The following is a 27,831-nucleotide window of genomic DNA, read 5'->3' as shown; positions in this document are numbered from 1 at the left end:
ACTTTATTTTATACTACAGTACTCCCAAGGAAGAAACAGCTGGGTACTGAGCAACAGGTTAAATTGCAACAATAAGAAAAAAAAGCTTGAAACGAAAAAAAAAGCTTGAAACAAAAAAAAATGAAGATTGGGGGTTAAAAATCTAGTTTTGAAAGCCAGATTCTTATCTGTCAGACACCTCTTCAAAGATTCATGACATCCAGAAAGGGCAACACCAAAAGTGACATCAACCTTACAGCAGACAGGACTCTGCAGTCATTTCTGCATTATCTAGTCTAAATGGGAGCTAGTTTTTATAAATGTAAATAATATAAAGTATTCACAGAGAAACTCAGGTTACATTTACATGCATCTAGCTTCCTGACAGCTCATATTTCTGCTGAATTTTTTCACAGGATATAACTATAAAAATTCAATTCACCTCTCTCCAAGAAAGCCAGCCATTTCCTACTTGTAGCCAACTCGGCACCTTAGATTTGTGCTGTTTATGAATATCTATGCATGCATACACACATACATATATATAACAGAACTTTATTTTCATCTCACGTATTTCTCTGTTATTTGTCAGGGATGGTATTAATGTCTTTCCTTACCAGGCTAATGTCTGCACTATGTATCTTCACCTCAGCTTCAAATCATGGGATACTTTTACACAAAAATAACTCTATTGACATTAACAGAAAATTTGTTTGAGGTCGAGGCTTCAGGCCTCTACTTCCTGGTCATAGAATCATAATTTTTCCCAGGTCAAGTTTTGCCCATGAAGGTAATTGGTAAGTGTCTTGTCTTTATCTTCACCCATGAGCTTTTTTTCATCTTATTTTCTCCCCCTGTCCTGTTGAGGAGGGGGAGTGAGAGAGCAGCTGGGTGGGTGTCTGGCAGCTGCCCAAGGTCAACTCACCACATCTTTATAAAGAAGAATTGAATTTTTCCCCTTCCCAAGAATTAACTTCAGAGTCAACGGTATTCTTCTAGAGGAGAAATTATGCTGTTTAGGAATACAGACTATCTGGTAATGCTTACACAGAAATTCTGTTAAATCTTCTAGTAACAATCATAATTCCTTTTCAACTTCGTAGAGAACTGAGAAACTGGATAGGGTGCCTTTCTCTCCTGGTTACTCAGCACCTCTTTCAGCTTGGGCTGAAATCCATCTTGGTGGACTTCTTCTCAAGAAATCAAGAGCTGACTACCACCTTCAGATCTTACATGAGCCAACTGTCCCTTCAGCAGGAGCAGGCAGCTAATCAGTCTTAGCTGCTGTTTGATGTAGCAATGTCTGGAGGCCTGCAAGATGTATAGAGTATATCTGTCGAGAACCCAGAAGAGGGAGAACCAAAGACTTTGGTAAGTATGAAGCCTTAAGACTGAAGAGACTGATTTAAAGTAGGATCAAGATCCCTTTTAACTGGAGATCTCCTCCATCAAAAAGGTTGATCTATAACATATTTATAATGAGCCCTACTTCCTTGTCACCTGCTGATAACACGATTTCTTTTCCAGATCTCCACAACACAAGCTTGTTTTTTTTCTCTTAATCTTCTTTTCTTGCAGGTAGCCCAGCTCTCCCAACACATCTGAAGCCAGCTGAGAGGCATTCTATGTACCATTTAATCTCTGACTCACTAGGTGACTGGGTTGCCTTAGACCATGGACCTCTCTTCTTCTATTACCAGTATTTAGAAATGAGTAACAAAAAAAGCTTCAACAGGTCTGAATAACCAACCATGGTTTTCAGGGTTTAAACAGATCCACCTCCCAAACCTTATTATCAGACCTGGCTATTATTGCTAGAAACATTTTCAACTGAATGAGGGGTCTAAGATTTCTTTGCTGCATGAGTATTTACTGTCACCTTAACTCATCCCCATGTTACCATGCCTTTAAAAGTTATGAAGAAAATTATTTAAGTCAACAAATTTCAGCACTGCACAGGCTAAGAGCACACACAAAGCATGCCATGCATGGCAACTCATTGTGAAAATTCATTCATATTTGAGCCTGTGCCTATTCCCAACACAACTTCAAGATGGTGTAAAAACATCCATAAATAAAAAACAGTGAGATAGACTGAGCAGAAGCAGTTTAAACTTTTACTCTTTCTACCACTGCCAACTCTGATTAAGATGCATGAAAATTAATGGAAGAAGGTAGTCAAAAATATTACTATTGCCTAGAGGAGCTGTAAGTCAGAGATCCCGTGGCATTTAAATTGTCATTAGGAACTCCTCTGCATCAAGGCTCCTACAAGAACTATCATTAGCAACTGAGGGAAGTTTATGTAAGCATAAATTTACTATAAATAAAATAGCCATTTTATTTGATAAAATACAGAGAGGGAGAGATGACATGTTTGTGTGAGTATGCATGTGGGAGGATAGCGCAAGAAGCTCTGTAATGATGGAAAAAGTGTAAAACATTAGGATTCATTCTGAGCACCTATAGCTATCCACATATGTGGAAGGGGGAAGTGAAAATGACTATTATGACTCTGTGTGCTCTCATGAAAGAGATGGCACATGATGCTAGACAGAGTAACCCAAAACAACACAGCATGCCTGATCACAGTCCTGATTATAGCCTTGGCTGTAAGATTTTCAGCAAACATCTGTTGGGATAATAATCATTTTTACACTGAGGATGCACTGGAATACACATCTGGAATATAATTTAAAACATCACAGGAAACCCATTTTCTCAGCTGAGAAGTCAGTACATAAAATTTAGTTTACAGAAAATATCATTTCTATAGAAATAGAATAGGTTACTCCACTGAATTATAGGGTTTTGTTTTTTCCTCTAAGTGAACAGAAAAACTTGGCAGAAGTCTTCAGTCTAAGCTAAATTGTACAATCACTGGGTTGTATTAATGAAGACTAGCTCAAGACTCAGCAGTTTTTTTAGTATTCTGACATATATTTCCTTTGAGTATCCCATGGGTATTTATGCACACATCACTGTCACATGCCTGATGTATCTTGGATTTGCTGATTTTGTATGAAAAGAGTTCATTTATATAAAAATAATTTATTTTAAAAGGTGTCCACACTTCCTAACCAATAGGCCTTGAAGGAAAATCTCTGGAGTAATTGATTATACAGATTGTCATTTCTTGCCAAAAGAAGACTCTATGCAAAAAATGAGGTGCATTTTAACATTTCTATATAGTCATTCTTACTGAGAGGGAACAGTGCACATTTTCCCACTGACTTCAGCTTCGAAAGTTCCATTTCCTGAATGTCTAGAAGTCAAAGCCAAGCCAGACTAGACACCAAACTATTTTAAAAATTCATCATTTCCAGTCATCAGCACTCACAGGATTGTTCCATAACAATGCAGCTCTTCTTCATAGACTTGCATGAAATGGTGCTATGGAATAAAAGCTGCTCTGAGCTAATTCAAGCATACCAATCTTTTATTCTCTTTAAGCACTAAAGCATATAATAAAATGTCATCTCTATGTGAATCAAACTATTTTCTATTTTCCCTCTCCTTCATTCAATAGAATTCACAGAAAAGTAGCCCCATATAATAATGCTATAGTAAGACCTGCTCCAGTGCAACAAATTGTGGAAAAAAACTATGTTTGAAAAACAGGGGGAAAAAAAAACATACTGAAAAAAATAATCCACCTATTTATCAAAGCAATGCAATTTTTAACATGCATACACTGGACACTTGTAAGAGTAGTTATTTTGTTGTTAAAATATATCATGAAGGGGTCTGCTTGAGTAAATATTTTCAAATTGATTAGAAATGTGTCAACTATGTGAAAATACAATTATTAAAGAGCAGAAGTTATAGACAAGCTGAAGGCATAGTCCTATCCAGTATGAGGAAAGCATGCATGGGGAAAAAAGACCCTAACTCTGAAGTAGGGAGTAAATTTCATACCAGAATCTATTATTTTTATGTCGCAGAATGAAACACGAAGGTTTGGGTCTTCAGTCTATGAGGAAGAGTTGCTGAATGCGCCACTCCCAAATGCAGTCATGGCTTTATCCCTTGTACTGCCATCATTCACCTCAATCTGTCCTATGCCTGTAAGAAGAAATTAGAAATTCCTGCTCAGATAACAAGAAAGAAGGTGCCACAGGAACACCATAAATTAAAGAGAAAAAGAGAGAGAAAACTCAGATAAGGGGCGTGGAAAGTATCATCAAACAAGCAATGAATCTGTAATGAGTCAGGTTGAATGAACAAAAGAGGCAACACTCGTGCTGTACTGCATTGCAGAACTTTCACTTAGATTTTGTCTACAGAAGGAATTATTCTGAAATAACAGCCTGCCTCCCCATGTGGATGTTCTCACTCTGCACCTGGTGTACTTTATTCTTTACTAGTTTAAATAATCCTAATATTCATATTTAAGTGAATTCAAATACACCAAGTTGAAGGACAAAAGTGAGGTTGGCACTCTCAGAGAGAAAAAATGAGATTGTACTTGGCCCATATTAGGCCATATGAAAACAATAGTTCCTACAGGTCATGGTAGCAAAAACAGTCACTTACATATCTTAGTTGTCCTGTCATGAAATTTTCTGTGATACAAGCTCTATTTAAATGTACCAGTTGACAACATTCTCCATTTGCATTTCACATTCTAATGAAAGAAAAAGAAGTAAAAAAATTTAGGATTAAGCGCATCAGGAGGATATGCCAATATCCAATTACTATATTCGGGTTACTGAACACTTGAGACCTAAGCCGTTACTCAGTCATGTAGGAGGGGAGATTGAGACTGGTGGCACAACTCTTGCCTATGGGCAGAGTCACTAAAGCGAGACCCAAAAAAAATGGACAATTCTGCTTAAGAATTGTATGGGCTTTTTAACAATAATTGACCACCAAGATATTTCCCTAACCTATCAGTATTCTCTGACTCACAGCAGCCAGTTTGCACATAAAAATAGATGAAGGCAGTTGGATAAAGTAGCTGTTGACATAGGTCAAGAACATGGAAAATTACTGCAGATAACATTTCATAAATTGCAGGGGCCTAAAGTTGGATAAAAAGTCAATGAATCAAGCAGCACTAAGTGATGCATTCTTGCTGAATGACAAAGTGCTTCTTCAGCAAGGGTCAATGACAATCCAGAGTTAACACAGTTGTCATAATTATGCTACACATATGTGAGAGACTGAAAGAGTTAATGTCTCAAACATTGTGGTGGGGCAAGTTCTGCTTAAAGACAAACCCTGCATAGCAAGGAGCCAAGGTGAAAAGCCCATCAGCTCAGGCATCAGCAACAGGAGGGGGAGGGTGTGCTGGAGGGTACGCAGCTCCCTGTTCTGATAAGCTGTTCTGATACAAAGATCAAACAATGGCCACGTCTGCAGGGAAGGAGAAGTTACTCCACAAATGACCCCCAAGCCCAAAGGCTCACAAACTGCTCATTAGCCTGACAGTTCGAGTGCCCACCCAAAGGAGAGGCAAGGATGATAAAAGGACACAAACTGAAGCCCCAGGTGCGCAAGCCCACTGGAACTGGACCCCTCGGCTGACTGAACCAATGCTGGACCCAGGACCGGTGAAATCTTTCTCTCTTCCTTTCTCTCTTCCTTTCTCTCTTCCTTTCTCTCTCTCTGTCTTCTTCTCTCTTTCCTTTTCCTTTTCCACAATCCCTACACCTCATCCATTTCAAGATATAAACCGTTGACCAAGTCTGAGACCAAGAGTAGATCCAGCTGCCTCTGGGCCCTTCTCTGAGGAGGAGTCTGGAAAGCAAGGAGGTCTGCTCTGAACCTCGTGACTCAACGGGAGGGATCTCCTTATTCCCTGAATCGATGTATATGGTTACCCTGGGTTACACGGTTTACAGAATTAGTCTTATGCCAATTCCTGTTGTGAGAAACCCTGCCACCTACTATCACACCTCCCCAGTTCAGTTTGCTTCTGTCATGAATAAAATCTTTAACTGATCGTTTGGTGGTGTTTCACCATAATTTAGCCTGAGGGAATTTCGAATTAAACACGACTCCCTGGTCTGTCCAGTCTGGGTTGTGACAATGTATTCTGAAAAAAGCAAGATGAAAAAAAGGAAACAGATGTTAGGAAAGGCTGGAAAGAGAAAGGAAAAGCAGAGGAGGAAAGAAAGTAGCAGCAGATGTTTGAAATTACCACTTATGCCCAAACAAACACATCTTACACAACAGCAGGGCAAGCTACGGTACTCTGACCTGTGGAACAAAGCTGAAATTCAGTGCATATTTTTTCCATCTCTCAGCCACAGAAAAGCCAGTCCTGCTATGAATTAAGTGGTTTCCACTACTTTGCTACATACAAGTAATCTGTTAGAGCACTACAGTCATACCTCCACATACATGCACATCTAGAGCTGTATATTTTACCGTACCTAAAACACCCTTTTTCTTTCCAGTGCACCCTTCCCATCCTAGGATCTCAGAGCCCCCTTTACAAATATCAACACACCTTAGCCTACAACTGTGTGTCATAGCAAAATCTTATTTCTGCTTTACAAACAGGGCTTTAGAGGAATAAGTTGGAAACTGAAACAAAAAAAAAGGGCATAGCCCAGGTGGAGTTGATTATACAAAGTCCCTGCCCCAAGGGAGTTTATTAGCAGCTCGAATGGCTCAGGAAGACAGGCATTATAATGAAATTTTGGAGAAGCTCAATTTGTCTGCAAATGGCCAGGACTCATGTCCCAATGGAAAGGTAGGGGACAACCAAAGTGGCAGATGCAAAAAGACACACAGCTTTTCTCCTTGGGGAATTATTGGCAGTTTTTCTATTCATGGGTGCGACTGCAGCAATTGCTGAGCGAATGTGGTGGGTTGACCTTGGCTGGACACCAGGTGCCCACCAAAGCCACTCTATCACTCCCCCCTCCTCAGCTGGACAGGGGAGACAAAATATAACAAAGGGCTCGTGGGTCGAGATAAGGACAGGGAGAGATCACTCAGCAATTACCGTCACAGGCAAAACAGACTCGACTTGGGGAAAATTAACTTAATCTATAGCCAATCAAACCATAGTAGGGTAATGAGGAATAAAACCAAATCTTAAAACACCTTCCCCCCACACCTCCCTTCTTCCCAGGCACAGCTTCACTCCTGAATTCTCTACCTACCCCCCAGCGGTGCAGGGGGATGGAGAATGGGGATTACGGTCAGTTCATCTCACGTTGTCTCTGCTGCTCCTTCCTCCTCAGGGGGAGGACTCCTCACACTCTTCCCCTGCTCCAGCGTGGGGTCCCTCCCACAGGCTACAGTCCTCCATGAACTTCTCCAACATGGGTCCTTCCCACGGGCTGCAGTTCTTCACAAACTGCTCCAGCGTAGGTCCCTTCCACGGCGTGCAGTCCTTCAGGAGCACACTGCTCCAGCGTGGGTCCCCCGCGGGGTCACAAGTCCTGCCAGAAAACCTGCTCCAACGTGGGCTCCTCTCTCCATGGGTCTGCAGGTCCTGCCAAGAGCCTGCTCCAGTGCGGACTTCCCACAGGGTCACAGCCTCCTTCAGGCATCCACCTGCTCCAGCATGGGGTCCTCCATGGGCTGCAGGTGGATATCTGCTCCACCATGGACCTCCATGGGCTGCAGAGGCACAGCCTGCCTCACCATGGTCTTCCCCATGGGCTGCAGGGGAATCTCTGCTCCAGTGCCTGGAGCATCTCCTCCCCCTCCTTCTTCACTGACCTTGGTGTCTGCAGAGTTGTTTCTCTCACATGTTCTCACTCCTCTCTCCGGCTTCAGTTTCTGTGCTGCAGCAACTTTTTTTCCCCCTTCTTAAATATGTTATCCCAGAGGCACTACCACTGTCACTGATTGTCTTGGCCTTGGCCAGCAGCGGGTCCGTCTTGGAGCCGGCTGGCATTGGCTCTATCGGACATAGGGGAAGCTTCTAGCAGCTTCTCACAGAAGCCACCCCTGTAGCCCCCCCACTACCAAAATCTTACCACGCAAACCCAATACAGTCAAGCATGACTTCCCCGTGTTGAATCCATGCTGACTACTCCTGATGATTTCTTTGTCCTTCATGTGCCTGGAAATGGCTTCCAGGATTATTTGCTCCATCACCTTGCCAGAAATCGAGGTGAGGCTGACTGGCCTGTAGCTCCCTGGGTCCTCCTTCTTGCCCTTCTTGAAGATAGGAATGACATTTGCTTTCCTCCAGTCCTCAAGCACTTCTCCCAGTCACCATGGTTGTTCAAAGATTGTCGAGAATGGCCTTGCAATGATATCAGCTAGCTCCCTCAGCACTCATGGATGTGTCCCATCAAGGCCCATGGACTTATGTATGTCCAACTTGCTTAAGTATTCCCTGACCTGATCCTCCTCCACCAAGGGGACACGTCTTCCTTCCTCCAGAATTTCTCCCTGGACTCTTGCACCTGGGATTCCTGAAGGCCGATCTTGCTAGTAAAGACTGAAGCAAAGGTGGCATTCAGTACCTCAGCCATTTCCATGTCCTGTGTATCCTGGTTCCCCATCTCATTAAGCAGTGAGCCCACATTTTCCCTAGTCTTCCTTCTGTTACCTATGTAATTACAGAAGCCCTTCTTGTTGTCTTTGACATCCATCACCAGATTGAATTCCATTTTGGGCTTTGGCTTTCCTAACCCCATCCCTGGATGCTTGGACAATGTCTCTGTATTCCTCCCAGGTTACCCATCCTTGCTTCCACCTTCTGTATGCTTCCTTTTTGTATTTAAGTTTAGCCAGGAGCTCCTTGTTCATTCATGCAGGCCTCCTGCTATTTTTACCTGACTTCATATTTGTTGGGATGGAACTCTCTTGAGCTTGGAGGAGGCGATCCTTGAATATTAACCAGCTTTCCTGGGCCCTTCTTCCCTCCAGGGAATCTTCCAAGCAGATCTTTCAAGAAGCCAAAGCCTGCTCTCCTGAAGTCCAGGGTTGTGAGCTTGCTTTTTGCCCTCCTCCCTCCCCTTTAGGATCCTGAACTCTACCATCTCATGGTCACTGCAGCCAAGGCTGCCTTTGACCTTCACATCCCCATGAGCCCCTTGTTGTTGGTGAGTATGAGGTCCAGCAGAGCACCTCCCCTTGCTAGCTCCTCTATCACTTGTGTCAGGAAGTTGTCATCAGTGCACTCCAGGAACATCCTGAATTGCTTATGTCCTGCTGTGTTGTCCCTCCAGCAGATATTGGGATGGTTCAAGTCCCCCATGAGGACCAAGGCCTGCAAACTTCAGGCTGCTCCTATCTGTCTGTAGAGTGCCTCATCTGTTTGTTCTTCTTGGTCAGGTGGCCTATAGCAGACACTAACTACAATGTCATCTTTAACTGTCTTCTCTTTAATCTTTATCCATAAGCTCTCAGTTGGCTCATCATCCATCCCCAGGCAGAACTCCATGCATTCCAGCTTTTCTCTCACATAAAGGACAACTCCCCCTCCTCATCTTCCCATCCTGTCCTTCCTAAAGAGTCTGTAACCCTCCATTGCAACACTCCAGTCATGGAAGCCATCCCACCACGTCTCCGTGATCCCAACAAGATCCTATCCCTGCAACTGCACACAGATCTCTAAGTCATGTTTATTCCCCATGCTGCATGCATTAGTATACAGGCACTTCAGAGAGGCACCCTAGCATGTTGAGTTCTTGGAGAGGGTTTGGGGGATTTTTCCATAATGGTGCCTTGTATGGGCTTCTTTGCTTACATGCAAGTGACAGAGCTGACCCCGCTTAAGCCCCATTTTGTTGATTTTGTGATCCCTTCCCGTCACATCACCCCATGCCCTTTGCTCAGGGATCCTGTCTGTCACTCCCTCACAGGGCTGCTGATTACTCTCTCCCTCCCCCATCATTCTTAGTTTAAAGCCCTCCTTATGAGGTTAGCCACCCTGATGGCAAAAATACCTTTGCCCTGCTAAGTGAGGTGGATCCCATCTCCCAAGCAAACACTGGTCTGCAAAGAGGTTCCAACGGTCATAGAAACCAAAACCCTGTCGCCAACACCAGTTGTGCAGCCAATTATTGACTTGTCATATTAGTGCTCTTCTCCTCACACCCTTTCCCCTCACCAGCAGGACTGAGGAGAACACCACTTGGGCCACCATGCCCTTGACTACTGCCCCTAGAGCTCTGTAGTCACTTTTGATACTTTCCAGGTTGCTCTTGGCAGTATTATTTGTGCCCACATGGAATAACAGCAGGGGTTAGTATTCAGAGGGCCAGATGAGCTTCAGCAGTCCCTCCACAATATTCCGGATCCTGGACCCTGGCAGGCAGCAAACCTCTCTAGATGATTGGTTGGGTCAACAGATGCATGCCTCTGTCCCTCGCAGCAGGGAGTCACCCATGACAATGACTCGCCATTTCTTCCTGGTAGTCTTTCATGGTTTAGGGTCAGCTAGACCCAGTCCTTTGCTTGTAGGCACATCTGGCTCCCCTTCAACTTTGAGGGTGGTGAACCTATTTTACAGTTGTAAGCCCTTAGGTGGGGCAGGAGCCTTCCTCTTGGTGCCAGAAATCACCAGTTTCCATCCTTCCCCTTCTCCAGAGGTTTTGCTTACCTTGATAGTGGGGGTAGACACTGCCTGCTTCTCTGTTGCAGATGGGGTGTAAGGCTCTTCAAGCTGTTGAGTCTCAGAGAAGAACCTGTCTGTCTATCTCCCTTTCATCTTCTCTGATGCTGCACAGCGTGCTCACTTCTTCCCATAACTCCTCCACTTGGTGGCACAGCTCCTCCAAGACAGCACATCTCCTGCAGGACAGAGGCCCATCTCTCCTGGCATCAAAGAGAGGCCCCAGACACTCCCTGCAGCCTGGGACTTGGAGGGCTGCATCTGCCATCTGAAGCTCAGTCTCTGTTGAAGCCTCTGCCCTAGCGGGGACAGCTGCTCCAACATCTGCTGGGGAAACTGCACTGTGGCATGTTACCACTATGTCTGAGACTGTTACAATGGCACAGTTTCAACTGAGGCCCCCTTCTTCACACCCTTCTGGGTGAACTGCTGCACAAACTGCTGTGTCTGTTGGCTGTCTCCGTTAGCTGTGCATTGCTTACCTAGTGTCATGGTTTAACCCCAGCCAGCAACTAAGCACCACGCAGTCACTCACTCACTCCCCCCCGGTATACGGAGGGGTTAAAAGATGGAATTTTGATCCATGGATGAACACTGGGGGAGAAGTAGATAGCCGAGAAAAACGCAGTCAGCACAGAAAACAGATGGTTTGTTGCCCGTTGCTTGGAATGCTGACCACGGAGATAAGAGAGCTGAGCAATACTGGGGGAGGACGGGCAGCGGGCTGTTGCACAGTACAGCTGTGAGCATGGTCAGTGCATGACTGCTGGATTATGACAATATGCCACGTGTAAAAAGCCCATGAACCAATAGACAGGATGGCTATGGCTCGGCAGCGTGCCTGGCCAGCAAGCGCATGCGTCATAGGCTCCCTATGTTGCAACCGAGGCATGTTTGGTACCCGCTGGCCACGTGTGCCAAAACCCATTCCTCCACAAATGTATAAATACCAGGATTTCCCGAAGAGCGTTGGGCTGGTGTACGGCAAGGCCACCGTTGCCTCCGTGGGGATGCCCACGTAAAGCTGGCACCTACCGATCTCTGGGCTGAGCTCGTGGCACAAGACGGCACAAGAATGTATGGATAGTCCATCTTCCTCATGGTCCTCGGGTCAGTATGTTAATTTGCTTTACAAGATACCCTTAGCATAATGCATCTCTGTAGTTAATAAATGCTTGCTTTTTCCCTTATAGTCAGTGTGTGTGCGTTCGCCTTCTCGGGAATCCTCAAAACCGCCCTAAAACACCCCCCACCCAGTGGGATGGGGGAGAGAATCAGAAAAAAAAAAGTAAAAGTCGTGGGTTGAGATAAGAACAGTTTAATAGAACAGAAAGGAAGAAACTAATAATGATAACAACAACAATAATAAAATTACAATAATAATAATAAAAGGATTGGAATATACAAAACAAGTGATGCACAAGGCAAATGCTCACCACCCGCCAATCGACACCCACCTAGTCCCCGAGCAGTGATCCCCGCCCATGCCAACTCCCCCCAGTTTATATACTAGGCATGATGTCACATGATATGGAATATCCCATTAGCCACTTTGGGTCAGCTGTCCTGGCTGTGTCCCCTCCCAACTTCTTGTGGCCCTCCAGCCTTCTTACTGGCTGGGCATGAGAAGCTGAAAAATCCTTGACTTAGTCTAAACACTACTCAACAACAACTGAAAACATCAGTGTGTTATCAAAATTCTTCTCATACTGAATCCAAGACATAACACTATACCAGCTACTAGAATGAAAATTAACTCTACCCCATCTGAAACCAGGACACCCAGGAAAGGACAAGCTGTTATTTTCACAGCTAGTCTCCATTGCAGGAGATGCCTAGATCCAAAACTACCTGACTTTGTAGCTCCCTGATGGTCTCTGTGTTCATTTTGACATTAGAAGCATCCCAAGAACAGTCATTTAGTTATGGCTCTATTTCTCTGTACTCATAATTCACAACACTCTTCTGTACTATAAATTCAGAAAAAGAAAACGAAGAGCATTATTTCCATGGCTGTCATTTACAGGACTGACTTTCCAATTGAGTGTATAAAACTTTACATCTCCAATTAGACCATTTACATGAAGTTACAGTGTGGTTTGGACAGTCTTGCCTAAATTTCTCTTATCTATGTTTATGTCACTTGATAGCAATTTTTATGAGTTATCTTTACTTTGTCTTCTGTTGGGATAAAAGCATTTTAAAATGGCCTACTATAAATATGATTCTTTATATGATTACAGGTTATGAATACTCAGTACCAATAAAACCTTTTTTTCTTCTGACCAAGACAATCTTCATGCATGCAAACATGCATTTTCTGAAGTACACAAACATAAGTTTTGTTTGACATCATCTGGGATGTGCTACAGAAGATGTCTGCTCTAACCAGGGTAGACATTTCAGAAGCTTCAGAAACTATAAGGGCTTTCATAACCTTTCCTATTAGTACTATTATTATATTTCTAATAATCTGTCCAGTTCATTTACTTGCCTATAGGAAGGACTAAAAGACAAAACTGAACTCTGGTGGATTACATCACATGTATTACCCATTAGATGACAGCTTCAAAGCTCCCAACTGCACTTCCACTATTTGCCAGGACAGTGGGAAAGTCAAAAGAGATGGTAATAAATCTCAGTCTCTCACAAAGAAGGTAACAGTATTAAATTATCTAAATGCCTTCTTTAGACCACCAAATCAAAGTGTATCTGGGTCCATAAAATGACTAAACAACTTAACAGAGTATATCTGCACTGACCACTGTTACAGCTCTCACTGTCAGCTTCCTACATCCAAAGCAAAGGAAGTATGTTGATACAGCAAGGACCCAGGAAAGAGGTACAAAAATGATGAAAAGAAAAAAACAGATCCACAAGTGAGCGGTTCTAGAAGGTATTCTTAGCTGAGGAAATGGAAGACTATGGGTGTTAAGACAATGTCCAAACATATGCAGGTAAGCAAACTGCTATAAGCAAACTTTGTCTTCGAGTTTACAAAGTCATAGAACATCAAATGGCTAGAATTTGAGACTAGATAAACTCAGATAAAACAAAAAGATTTAAATAACAGAACAACTTAAAAACTTCTGAAAACTCTCCATTGCTGGAAATGTTTTTAATTAAAATTAGAAGACTTCTAAAACCTATGCTCTGATTCCAATAGAAATTAATTTCAGAGAGCCATACAACATCTGGTCAAAGACGGTGTATTGGGTTTCCATGGCAAGCCCTGGTAGCATGGGGGCTGCAGGGGTGGGTTCTATGAGAAGACACCAGAAACTGCCCCCATGTCAGACAGAGCCAGTTCCAGCCAGCTCCAAGACAGACCTGCCGCTGCCCAAAGCTGAGCCAATCAATCAGTGACGTTGGTAGTGTGGGAGCAGCTCGGAACACCTGGCATTTGTTTTCGAGAGTGACCATTAGAATCTGTTGTGCTGCATGTTTGCCAAGCCTTTAAAGAACTAGTTTCACAAGGTCAGGTTGGAGGATGGCCTTGTGTAGGCCTGGGAAGATGTGGCTGAAGACAGTCACAAGTATGTGTATGGAATGTTTTTATCTTTAACTGTTCTGAGGACTGGCAAACATCCCAGCTGAGCCAGATATGTGCTCCTGTGTTAGTAATATTGGCTGTATGCCGTTAGTTCTTTCCAGACCCTTGTTGAAACATATATAAGTTTGATTCTTTTGTGAAATAAACGGAATCTTGTACAGAGAGCTTGAGTGCTTAATTCAGTCACCGCAGGTAGCGCCTATGTGATAACATATTTAAGAAAGGCTAAAAAACACTGCACAACAGCTGGGAGAGAGGAGTGAGAATATGTGAGAGAAACAACCCTGCAGACACCAAGGTCAGTGAAGAAGGAAGGGGAGAAGATGCTCCAGGCACCAGAGCAGAGATTTCCCTGCAGCCTGTGGTGAACATGTTGGTGACGCAGGTTGTCCCCCTGCAGCCCATGGAGGTTAATAGTGGAGCAGATATCCACCTGCAGCCCTTGGAGGACTCCACTCTGGAGCTGGTGGATGTACCCTGAAGGAAGTCACAGCCCATGGAAAGCCCATGCAGGAGCAGGATCCTGTCAGGAACTGTGGCCCAGCAAAGAGGAGCCCACACAGGAGCAGGTTTGCTGGCAGGACCTGTAACCCTGTGGGGGGACCCGTAACCCTGTGGGGGGACCCATGCTGGAGCAGTCCATTCCTGAAGGACTATACCCTGTGGAAAGGACCCATGCTGGAGCAGTTCCTGAAGAACTGCAGCCCATGGGAAGGACCCACATTGAAGAAGTTCATGAAGGACTGTCTCCCATGGGAGGGACCCCACACTGGAGCAGGGGAAGAGTGTGAGGAGGAAGGAGCAGTAGAGACGACGCTCGGGGGTAGGATGTAGAGAAGTCAGGACTGAAGTTGAGCCTGAGAAGGGAGGGGTGGGGGGGAAGATGTTTTTAGACTTGTTCTTATTTCTTATTATCCTACTCCAATTAATTGGCAATAAATTAAATTAATTTCCCTAAGTCAAGTCTGTTTTGCCCATGACAGTAATTGCTGAGTGATCTCCTTGTCCTTATCTCAATCCATGAGCTTTTCCATCTTATTTTCTCCCCTGTCCTGCTGAGAAGGGGGAGTGAGAGAGAGGCTTGGTGGGCACCTGGCAGCCAGCCAAGGTCAACCCACCACAGATGGTTTGATCAGATTATCATAATGTTTCCTTTTGATCTTACAGGCTATGTGTCTACTGACAACTGTAGTTTGGAGAAATAGTTTCTTAGGAACACCCTGGAAAACAGAAAACTGTTTAGAATTCAGAAATTCTGGTTTTATTATACGATCACATAAAGTTGTTATAACAGCTATTAATTGAACAGTGAATTGACTTTGAGTTTAGTAAATGTACTTAAAACAACTTTTTTATTTGATTCCTTTACAAAAGCAAAGATCATCTGGTATTTTGGCCTTTATATTTATTTAGAATCTCAGTGTCAATAGGAGTGACAGAATTTAGTCTTCCTCAAAAAGAAGAAAGAACAATATTTAAACAATAATCTAGGCTAAACACAGCTTATTTAAGCAACAGTCAACACACCAATGGAAACAACTGGTTTACATGGATTATATGGAGAGGATTTAGAGTAAGTGTTTTAGTTTACTAAAACATTGTTTGTCTTCATAACATGTTTTGTGTGGCACCAATAGAAATACATTCCACAGAATAAAATATATAGTATTTGCTTTGCATTTGCCATTTGCTGAAGTTTTTATTCAACTGTCAGCATTCTCCACATGTCACAGGCAGAGAGTCAGCACAAAGGAGCAAAGTAGTCTCATGAAGGCCACAGACACTCAACAGCACAGCTACAAACAGGGCATAGCTGCCTGGCACCTCATCTAAGCCATTAAAACTTGCAGCTCACAGGATGATGAGGATCTGCTAGTATGAAACAGAATATCTAGCCAAGTGAAATAAAAGAGGCTTTCCAGTGATAGTGACTTTTTAAAATGACTCCAAAAAAAAGGCAGTTCTAAGGAGATGCGCGAAAAGTTTGAGGTTTTTTTCTTTTGCTTTATTTTGGGGAGGGATGTCTTTCCAGCTCCCTGCCCCTGCCTTTTATTATCTTTTAATAACCCTAGCTATGACAAATTATTTGTGTGTCTCATGATCACTTGCTGTTCACAATTTAAAATATCTGGGTGAGAAGGTTGTCACTAGAATTAAACATGATCATCTTGCCTCTCAGAAGCAGGCAGAGATGCATAAAAATGTTGACATGTTAAATCAAGAACATACATTGCTGCCAGAAAGTTTTCCAAATGCAGGGGAAAAAGCACCCTTTAATCCCTTTTTCTATGAATATCCTGCACTATAACCAATATCATCAGTATTAGATGAAGTATCCCCTCAGGAAATAATGTGTAAAATCTGCTCTGTCACATTCCTAGAAAGCCTGCTCTAAAATGTTCCTTTCTAAAATGTAGTTGTTTTCAATCTCTCTGATGATATTCTGGCATTTGGCCCTGCAGGATCAGCTTTTTCCAGAATGGTGCATCTTCCCTGTTTCAAAACTAGGATCTCTCCACTTCTTCCTCTTCCAACTCTTTGATACCCAGCAATTTTATACCCCAGCAGCCAAAACAGCAATTTACTGTCTCCCTGCCACTAGCAATGTGAACTGACTCTAATGACAGCAAAAACACAGTATAACATGAGACCGTTGCAGCTGTTAGTGCTGCTGTCTTCCCTGGCACACTCTTAGAACACAGTTTAGCAATGAAAATACTAATTGTCTTTACCTATCTTTAAACATTTAGTTGCCCAATCATTTTTCTCCTATAAACCCACTTTGTTGCTCAAACATGCAGGAGCCTGTACTGCTTTACTCGAACTGTAGAGTAATTAAAATGTTATTAACACCTACTAGCATCCACAGACTAAGGATTGCCAAGCAGTTTCCTTTATAACCCTCTGTTTTCACATGTTTATAGCTACCATGATGAAACAGTCATCTTACAAGTTTAAATTTCTCACACAGAGTTTTTACCTAAAATGATTTTGTCATCATTAAGGATGAGCAAAATCCTTCAGCATATATAGTTTTCTGCTGAGCTTCTACTGGAGACTATGAAAGGAAAACATCTACAAAATTGTTTTTCCTGATATGTCCTCAAATTCAAGAAATTTAAGAGGGATAATTGGAAGCTTCAATCTAGCCAATTGTAAATGTATCACTGTATAACATCCACTTTCAGAAATATTTGTTCCCTATATGGGAAAAGTATCTCCTGAAGGGAGTTTTCTTCTCCATAACTCCTAAAAAACATTTTTATGTATTTTTTGAGGGCCCTAAACAAATTTCTGTGAAAAGATCTAGACTGTAGTCATAAATATTGCCACTGTTCCTACCAGCTGGTCTACGTGTGTACTGAAAAGAAAACATATCATAACATTAGAACACACAGTATGAAGCAAAAGCCAAGAAGTTCAGTTGCCATGAGCGCCAAATTCATCAAATGCAGAAAGGTCAAAAAACACAATTCCTCAAAAGAACACCCACCTGTGGTTTTAAACAGCTCTGAACAAAAACCCAGCTAATTTTTTGAAGTAATAAAGACTTCAAGCCACATGTTGCTTTGCAATATTCAAGATAGAATAGAATAGAATAGAAAAATGAAGCATGGCCTGAACCCGTCAGTGGCGGTGCCGACTTCAGAGAAATAAGATGACTGTATGACAATGCCCCAGATGCCTACAAAGGTGGTCCACAAAACTCAGTGTGATGGACAGGCAGTTGCCAGAAGTAGCTGTCAAGGAGTTTTGAGAAAAAATGTGACAGTCAGCCCCGGCCCTCTGACTGCTTCTCAGCTGAGCTTCCAGCTTGCATCAAGCTCATCCTTCTCTCCTGCTGCCCCCACTCTCCACTTTGGAAACACATCCTGGCTCATCTGTGTGAAGACACTACTGTCCTTGGAGTTGGGACATGGCCAGGGTACACTTGGAGGCTTTCCAATTTAAGTGCAAATTCAGGGATTCACCTCTACTGCGTTGTGAGGAGCCACCTATCTCCAGCTGTGAATGATGGCTGAATCTTTGTCTTTAACTGGGTACTGAAGCCATCGCTTTCTCACAAAGCATGTCCAGAGGAGTTTGTTTTCCATTTTATTGCTAGTTAGAGATTAATATAGGATATAAAACTGGACAGGTTAATTTCTCTCCTAGGGCTGGGGGATTCGAATTTTCCTACTCTACCTCCCAAGTGAATACTCTCATTGCCCAGTTCCCAAGGTCCTGAGGTGAGATGTGGTGTTGGGGACGGCAGATGCTGAGCTGTACTGAGCCTCCTCTGTGTTGTCAGGAGGTAAGACATCATTCTAGAGCCAACTTTTGGACACAGAGGTAACTTGGAGCATGATTTCAGTACAAGATTATTTGGCAGACTAACCTCTGCATAGAGGCTCAGTATTTCTGATTTGCAGATATACTGAGCCTGGTAAGCAGCACCTAAGTACCTTCAACTTTTGGGGTTGTAGCCCCTCCTTCCCTAATTCCCACTGGACTCAACAAGAATTAAATGACTTCATAGGCATTGAAAAGCCTTACTAGCATCCTGTCTATTTTTTTGTGTGTCCAAAATATCATCAGAAATCAGAATAGAATAGAATAGAATAGAATAGAATAGAATAGAATAGAATATTTTCAGTTGGAAGGGGCCTACAAGGATCATCTAGTCCAACTGCCTGACCACTTCAGGGCTGACCAAAACTTAAAGCATGTTATTGTCCAAATATCTCTTAAACACTGATAAGCTTGGGGCATCGACCACCTCTCTAGGAAGCCTGTTCCAGTGTTTGACCACCCTCTCGGTAAAGAAATGCTTCCTAATATCAGGTCTAAACCTCACCTGGCGCAGCTTTGAACCATTCCCACGCGTCCTATCACTGGATACCAGGGAGAAGAGATCAGCACCTCCCTCTCCACTTCCCCTCCTCAGGAAGCTGTAGAGAGCAATGAGGTCACCCCTCAGCCTCCTTTTCTCCAAACTAGACAAACCCAGTGTCCTCAGCTGCTCCTCATAGGACATGCCTTCCATCCTCGTCACCAGCTTTGCTGCCCTCCTCTGGACGCATTCAAGTACCTTAACATCCTTCTTAAATTGTGGGGCCCAGAACTGCACACAATACTCAAGGTGAGGCTGCACCAACACTAAATACAGAGGGATAATCACCTCTTTTGATCAGCTGGTTATACTGTGTTGAATGCATCCCAGAATGTTGTTTGCCCTCTTGGCTGCCAGGGCACACTGCTGACGCCTATTGAGCCTACTGCCAACCAGCACCCCCAGATCCCTTTCTGCAGGGCTGCTCTCCAGCCTCTCCTCTCCCAATTTATACTTGTGGCCAGCATTACTCTGTCCCAGGTGCAGAATCTGGAATTTGTTCTTCTTAAATTTCATGCCACTGATGATTGCCCAATGCTCCAATCTATCTAGATCCCTCTGCAAGGCATCTCATCCCTCAAGAGACACAACAGCTCCTCCCAGTTTGGTATCATCAGCAAACTTGCTAAGGGTGCATTCAACTCCTGCATCCAGATCATTGATAAATATATTGAACAGAACTGGCCCTAGAATTGAGCCCTGAGGAACACCGCTGGTGACCGGTCGCCAGCCAGATGTAGCCCCATTCACTACAACACTTTGAGCCCTGCCATTCAGCCAGTTCTTCACCCAGTGGACTATGAACATGCTCATCTCACAGTTGGACAACTTGTCCAGAAGGATGCTGTGAGGGACAGCATCAAAAGCCTTACTAAAATCCAGAAAAACTACATCCACTGCCTTCCCTTCACCCACTACGCAGGTGACTGTGGTGGGTTGACCCTGGTTGGATGCCAGGTGCCCACCAAAGCCGCTCTATCACTCCCCCTCCTCAGCTGGACGGGGGGGGAGAAAATATAACAAAAGGCTCGTGGGTCAAGATAAGGACAGTTTAATAAACTGAAAGCAAAGGAAAACAAATTATGTTATTCTCTACTATCCATCAGCAGGCAATGTCTGGCCACTTCCTGGGAAGCAGGGCTTCAGTACGCGTAGTGGTTGCTCCAGAAGACAAAAATGCCCCCCTTCCGTCTCCCTTTACTTAGCTTTTATATCTGAGCTGACGTCATATTGTCGTGGTTTAACCCCAGCCAGCAACTAAGCACCACGCAGCCGCTCACTCACTCCCCCCCATCCAGTGGGATGGGGGAGAAAATCAGGAAAAGAAGTAAAACTCCTGGGTTGAGATAAGAACGATTTAATAGAACAGAAAAGAAGAGACTAATAATGATAATGATAACACTAATAAAATGACAACAGTAGTAATAAAAGGATTGAAATGTACAAATGATGCGCAGGGCAATTGCTCACCACCCGCCGACCGACACCCAGCCAGTCCCCAAGCGGCGAATCCCTGCCCCCCCACTTCCCAGTTCCTAAACTAGATGGGATGTCGCATGGTATGGAATACACTGTTGGCCAGTTTGGGTCAGGTGCCCTGGCTGGGCATGAGAAGCTGAAAAATCCTTGACTCTAGTCTAAACACTACTGAGCAACAACTGAAAACATCAGTGTTATCAACATTCTTCACATACTGAACTCAAAACATAGCACTGTACCAGCTACTAGGAAGACAGTTAACTCTATCCCAGCTGAAACCAGGACACATATGGTATGGAATATCTGTTTGGTTGGTTTAGGTCAGCTGTCCTGGTTATGTCCCCTCCCAAGATCTTGCCCTGCCCCAGCCTGCCATTGAGCGGGGGGCACAAAATGTTGGAGAGACAGCCTTGATGCTGTGCCAGCACTGCTCAGCAGTAGCCAAAACACTGGTGTGCTATCAACACCTTTCTAGCTACTGATTCAGAGCACAGCGCTATGAGGGCTGCTATGGGGAGTATTAACTCCATCTCAGCCAGACCTAATACAGTGACCTTATCATAGAAGGATATCAAATTGGTTAAACAGGACTTTCCCTTCGTGAACCCATGTTGGCTGTGCCTGATGATTGCATTGTCCTTTAAATGCCTTTCAATAGCACCCAGTATGATCTTCTCCATATTTTTTCCAGGAACCAAGGTTAGAGGAACAGGTCTGTAGTTTCCTGGGTCTTCCCTCACACCCTTCTTGTAAATTGGAATAACGTTGGCTAGCTTCCAGTCAGCAGGGACTTCCCCAGACTCCCAAGACCTTTGGTAGATGATCGAGAGGGGTCCTGCTGTAATATCCGTTAGCTCCTTCAGTACTCTGGGATGAATCCCATCCGGTCCCATGGACTTGTGAACATTCAGCTGATACAACTGGCCTCTTACAGTTTCAGTGTCCACAAATGGAAAGGCACTGTTCCCTCAGTCATGGTACTCTAACTCAGGGATTTCTGATTATCCAGTATATGTGATCATTTGGCACTAGATATCTCAAGTTGTGCCTGAAGGTTGAGGTAACCACAACAATTTTGAAAGCCATACTTTACAATGTAAGACTTTGTAATGTGCAAGATCAATTGACTCCTGCTTCCTGCTATAGCAACTGGACAACACTGCATAATGGCAACTTGTATCTTCCAGTAAACATAGGACATACAAATGCACTATTGTTTCATGAAATGATCTAGTTTATTCTGCCTCACTTTATAAACCATATTTAAGGAGTCGAATGATAGAAAGTAAAAAGAAATGCTGTAAAAATAAGCAGGTTGCCCAGAGAGGTTATAGATGCCCCATCCCTGGAAACATTCAAGGTCAGGTTGGACAGGGCTTTGAGCAACATGATCTAGTTGAAGATGTCCCTGCTCATTGCAGGGGGGGTTGGAATAGGTGACCTTTAAAGGTCCCTTCCAACCCAAACTATTCTATGATTCTATGATTCTATGTTAGGTGTTTCTGTGCAGGTTTACACACAGCTACGAAACATCAGGGCACTGCATCTGTTTGCTAGCATTTTACTTTTAATTAGTAGTTGTGGTGGGTTGACCTTGGCTGGCTGCCAGGTGCCCACCAAGCTGCTCTATCACTTCCCTCCTCAGCAGAACAGGAGGGGAGAAAATAAGACGAAAAAGAACTCGTGGGTCAAAATAAAGACAAGCTAAGGCTGCATGCGGAAGCAAAGGAAAACAAAAGATTTATTCTGTACTTCCCATCAGCAGGCGATGTCCAGCCACTTCCCAAGTGGCTCCGAAAGACAAACGCCATAATAACGAATCCCCACCCCCCCTTTCTCTTTGCTTTTATTGCTGAGCACAACGTCATATGGTATGGAATATCCCTTTGGTCAGTTTAGGCCAGCTGTCCAGGCTATGTCCCCTCCCAACCTCTTGCCCAACCCCAGCCTATTGGGCTTTGGCAGGGGGGTGAGGGGTTTGAGAGACAGCCTTGATGCTGTGCGAGCACTGCTCAGCAATAGCTAAAACACTGGTGTGTTATCAACACCTTTCTAGCTACCAATGCAGAGCACAGCACTATGAGGGCTGCTATGGGGAAAGTTAACTCCATCCCAGCCAGACCCAACAGTGAAGGCTTTCCATTGCTGAGGCTTATTAGTGAGGAAAAAAGGAACGAGAAAGAATTAACTGTGGGTTTGTGAAGAGACTGTAGATAACCAGCGTGGCACTTTCTGAAAATGTATTTTTAAAGTTTTAAATTAAATATTCTATTAGTTAAAGAGAATAGGATGTCAGAGAGAAACATTAATCTTTCAAGCCTTGTAGTGAAAACCAGAGTGGGACGATAGCATCTTTAACCACTATGGTATGTAGGAGTCCTGCCAGAAGTTTACTTTGTTTTGTACAAATTGGCAGCAAATCTTGAAGCTTGTAAATGGTACCGGCTTATTCTAGAGCTTTCTTTTGCTCAGAGGCTAAAGACAACAGTCAACTGTGGATGAAGTCATTCTGCTATGCAAATCATCTTGTTTTGGTTTACTGATGAGTGTTGCTGCTTAATTCTTTTTCTGTTATTTCACTGTTACCTGTAAACATCTATGTTGAAAGAACTGCATTATTAGTCACAGGGCCAACATTATGACATTATTTTCAGTGGCAGACCAATACATCCATCCACAAATGGAATGTCACTGTTCCCGCACTCGTGGTCCCTCGACTCAGTGGACCAGGCAGCCCAAGGTCTTTCTTTGATATTAAAGACTGAGGCAAAAAAAGCATTGAATGGTCCACTTTTTCTTCATCCCTATTAGTCAGGTGACCATCTTCAACAAGTATCGGTCCAATGTTTTCTTTAGACCTCCTCTTGCTATAAACATACTTTAAAAAGCCCTTCTTCTTTTCAGATACGGCACTGGCCAGTTTCAGCTCTAATTGAGCTTTGAGATGCTTCAGAATTTTTTTCTTCAGAGTCCCTTGCAAAGTCCCAGGTCATAGCATATATCTCATATCTTTTGCTTTTGGCTTTCCACAGCCAAAAGGCTCCAGAAACATCTATATCCAGAGTCCCATGTGATATGCTTCATTTTGAATATTCTTATGTCACAAAGTTTTGGCTGCTTCTCTCAGAGATGGCTGAGCCATTGCCTCTATCTTTAAGGTCCGCCACCACCTTTCTCATTGACCATGAAGCCAAGAGACTGTAATAGCAGCTGTACCGTGATCCCTGTAAACTCTGTTGCTCACTAAAATGAGATATTTGCCACCTGTTCTGATGCTGGGCTTATGTGATGCTGCAGTAACATGATAAAAAGGGTGAGGCACTGCAGTTTTTCACAGCATACTACTGGTCAAAATCTCAACCCAACTACTTGCCACCTTGTCTTTTAATTTTCCTGCCCATCCCTCTACCAGCTTAAGAAATTCACTATAAGAAAATAGCTAGAGAATGCAAACCTGCTGAATAATTTATTTTTTTTTCTGAAACCTTTTGCTATACTATTTAGGAAGTGAGCCAGTTAAAACCTCTACACTAATCTCCAACTCTTGTCCAACAGTTAACAAACAGAGATATTGTCATTGCAAAGGAGTTCTGTAAAATGACCTGGCAAACAGAAAATTAGAATTTTCTGAAATCTAATGTTTCTTTTTAATCCACATGCAATTAAGGATATGGACAGGAGAAAAACCCTTTAAGGCAGGTGCTAACAACTGGGATAATTATGATGAAGCTGAAACATAAGTGTTAGTAATCAAACATGATAATTTATGTCAAGAAACACTTCTCTGACAGTGTACTTTTTTAATTTCTAGAATTGTATTACACTGAATTCCTACCGGCCATTTTTCTGCTTTTAGCAGAAAACATCAAAAGGTAATTCCAGTAGGTAGCTTTGATGATTATTTCTGAGGGTTTACTTTTTAAGCACTAATAGAAAAATCAGCTATCATCTCATTAATGTGGTAATAGAATTGGACATTAACAAAGCTTTTATTCTTCACAAAGAAATCTCAGTCCCATTAACATTATGATTAAGGATTAATCATAACATTATGATAGGATTAAGCCTTTCACCTTTAGGTTACTGTCACACAAGGTTCAGCTTTGAGCTGGTTTTGTATCATGTACAGACCAAACGCTCTTTAATGTGTGAGAAAGGAACACCAACTTTTTAGGTTGCTATTCCCCCAAATGATTAGACAGAACAGGATGTTTTACCCTACTCTCAGGGTGAAACCTTTAGGTCTAGGTACATTGTGAACTGCAATCTAGATCACAACTGAAAATAAGTCTGATGCTGTCATGCATCCTCAGCACGGTTAAATTATTCTTGATTCTTGCTCAAGCAACATGGGCTTCTCAAGGATTTTTGCTGATGCAGAATCTGGTTTAAGCTAGGACTAATATACCAGGCACCCCATAAGTACAGATTTCAATCACTATTAAACAAACAGAATACCAACCATCTTGTACAAACTTTACAACAACATAAGAACTGTTAGAACAGCACTAATTATAACAGGATCTAATGCATTTGGGTGCCAGTGAACAGCAAGCCCCATAACATGATCTGACTGTAGGACTATTTGCCCATGTTTATATCAAACTGTGTTTAATACTCCAGAGGCAGGTACTAAAGTGAAATGTTGCTATGTCCTCTCATACATTGTGAATCAGTTCATATTCTAATTTATCCAGCAACAGGCTCCTTAAAAATACAAAATCTGATTCTTGATCATGACAGCTAAAGAAGGAAGGATGGCTTGTGTAAAGGATTTCTGAGACAATTAAATAAATAGTCCACAGTGGTAAACATATCATTACTTAATAACTAACTTAAATTCCCCAGTCAAACTCTGAACATGGAAAACAGAGTGGCAGTTCCTATTATTCTTTTACCAAGTGCTATTGATTCTTTGTTCTCCGGGTACTAATACAGATTATGTCTACCCAGGCAGACATCAGTAGTTCACCTAATCCCAAGGTTTAATGGTTCTGTTATTCTATTTGGCTAACAAAATCTTTTTGTTCCCTAATGAGGTTTAACAACTTAACACTTAGCATTGCCAATACGAAACATAAGCTTTCCCATAACAGCATTCTCATCAGAATTCCTCTAAGCTTGAAGTCCAAGATGCTGCTTTTAAAAACCCAGGGTTTTAGTATTGTAATGAAATTCTTCATTCCTGCTGTATTTTGTGCCTCCTACACGAAATATAAATTGGCTAAAGTTTTATTTTCTCCTTAACTCAACCTCATACTCCAATCTTGGCACATTTAAATTCAGAAATAAATGGAAAACACACCTTGATGACAATCTTCTTAGCATGAAAAATTCATGGCTGTGCAATGTACCTTTTTTAAGATTAAATATTTTGTTTTTAAAAGGTCCAGCTTATACAACACAATTGAATTCAAGCCTACTTTAATAATCATGAAATGTCATATATGCTGAGGACAAACCAGACATTAGCCTACAAATACTGGTGTCCATATTTTGACATGTCTGCAGCCACACAAGAATTCCCAAGCCCAAAGTCAGCAGAGCAATCACAAAGTCAATCAATCACAAACACTTTTGCCAGATCAAGGTATTAGACTGTCAGCTTCTCTTTGGGTACAGAATCATTAACAGGGTGGAGTGTCTCGCACAACCCTCAATAGAGTTTCTCATTATTAAAGTGATATTTAACAATGATTCCTCAATGTGATTCCTGTACCAGCACTAGCACAGAATGCTGCATATGGGACAAGACCCAAATGGTATAACATAGAAGGCACTGAGAAACTAATTATGTCTCTGATCTTCTGGTGTGCTCTGCCTTAGAATCTCTCACGATTTTGGCCACAGTAATTTGGGCTGGCTGCCAGAGATGCAGAAGGGGTATCTGGAATCTGGGTGTAACAGGTATGTTTAAGGTTGTATGTACATGTGAACTTGTGCATTTGCATGTAAATCACTTCACAACCTCTGTGCACGTGGGAAACGGCATGGAATGAGACAGATGTGAACACTTTCTTTTTGCAGTGCCAACTATTCTGAGTACAGCACTTGGTGTTTGAATGGTGGGTGTCAGCATTCATGGGAACAGAGAATTGTGCCCTAATCATTTTCATACTAATCCCTGAAACATGCCGCTCAGTAGAGCTTCTGGGGTTCTTACAGAACTTAGCAGCCCAGCCCTACTGACATGGGGGTGAAAATGTTCTGTATGCATTTCCCTTATCCTGTCCCTTCCTCAGGAGGAACTGCAGTCCTAAATATGGCTTTCCAGACTGCAGAAGTATTCATGTATCCTTTAGTATTCCTCTATGATGCTGAACTTGTAGGAAATGGTACATGTGCAGCATTCAAACTGTCTTTTGCTGATAACTTAGACTTCTCTTAAATTCTTGCCAAGTCTTAGGATAGCACAAATCCTTCACATACCACAATCATAAATACAAGGTCTAAAAAAGACTGACTATTTTAACCAGTGGAAACCACTAGGAGTTTGAGGGTTTTGTTGTGGGGGAGTGGATTGCTTGAACAGCATAAAAAAATGCTAAAGAAGATATGCTTTAAACTTCCTTTCTAAAAGAGAACCACAAGAAATCCAATTCTACGGTTAGGGATGAAGCTACTAACCACAGAAGTTAAATGTTTAAAACAAAAGTGTCCTGAATACAGCTACATGACAATATTATACCCAACTATAAATCAGTAATTAAATTATGTTGCCAGTTACCTATTACATAATGTATACTCTGAAAGTCTGATACCATTTTTCATACATAGGGAAGTCTCTTAAAATTAAGGTCAGTAGAAACTGCCAAAAAGACCACAGAAAAGAGTATTCTTATTTTAATGCCTCACACATTCTAAATCCAGAAAAAAGACCAGGAAAAAAAAAGAGAAACCTTCATCTGAACATTGATATCATCCTATATTACTCATTTTCATTCCCAAAGCTGGTTGATTTACAGAAGATAACAGCCATTAATGTTACATAGGTGATTTTGTAGGGAAGCATAGCATAGTGATTAGTACAAGATTCCTATACTACAGCTCCTCCATGAATAATGTCAGACCTTATGTTCCAACAACAGCACATAATTAATAGCATGGTATTGTCTTCATTTTAATGGGAAGCAGAACCTTAGCAAAAAAGGGTCAGTTCTTGTAATGCTATATCCCATTCAGGTGAATGTCTCCTGGTATGATATTTCATATAAAAAACGTAAAGGCTTTTGCCTCAGACACGTAGGTGGATTTTCTTACCTTTGGTTCCATTGAAATGAAGCTGTGGGTACCTCTACTTGAGAGAACTGACCTTTTAATCGTTTTACTATGGTAGAAGTGGTAGTAATCCTTCAGTGTTCCAATCTGTAAGGGGAGAAATAAAAAAAAGAGAGGGAGATATAATTAATGAAA

General features: G+C 42.5%; 1 protein-coding gene across 1 annotated transcript in view; it reads right to left on the bottom strand.

Moving 5' to 3' along the window:
• LOC138683546 (proprotein convertase subtilisin/kexin type 5-like) overlaps positions 1-27,831 on the bottom strand; it is a 244,874-nt gene that overhangs the window by 186,567 nt on the left and 30,476 nt on the right. The window contains exon 2 of the mRNA XM_069775528.1: positions 27,679-27,783. Within this exon, the coding sequence (XP_069631629.1) occupies positions 27,679-27,783 (105 nt within the window). The remainder of the gene's footprint in view (positions 1-27,678; positions 27,784-27,831) is intronic.

This window comes from Haliaeetus albicilla, chromosome W (genome assembly GCF_947461875.1).
Source record: "Haliaeetus albicilla chromosome W, bHalAlb1.1, whole genome shotgun sequence".
Taxonomy (NCBI): domain Eukaryota; kingdom Metazoa; phylum Chordata; class Aves; order Accipitriformes; family Accipitridae; genus Haliaeetus; species Haliaeetus albicilla.
This window is presented reverse-complemented; position numbering and strand designations above follow the sequence as displayed.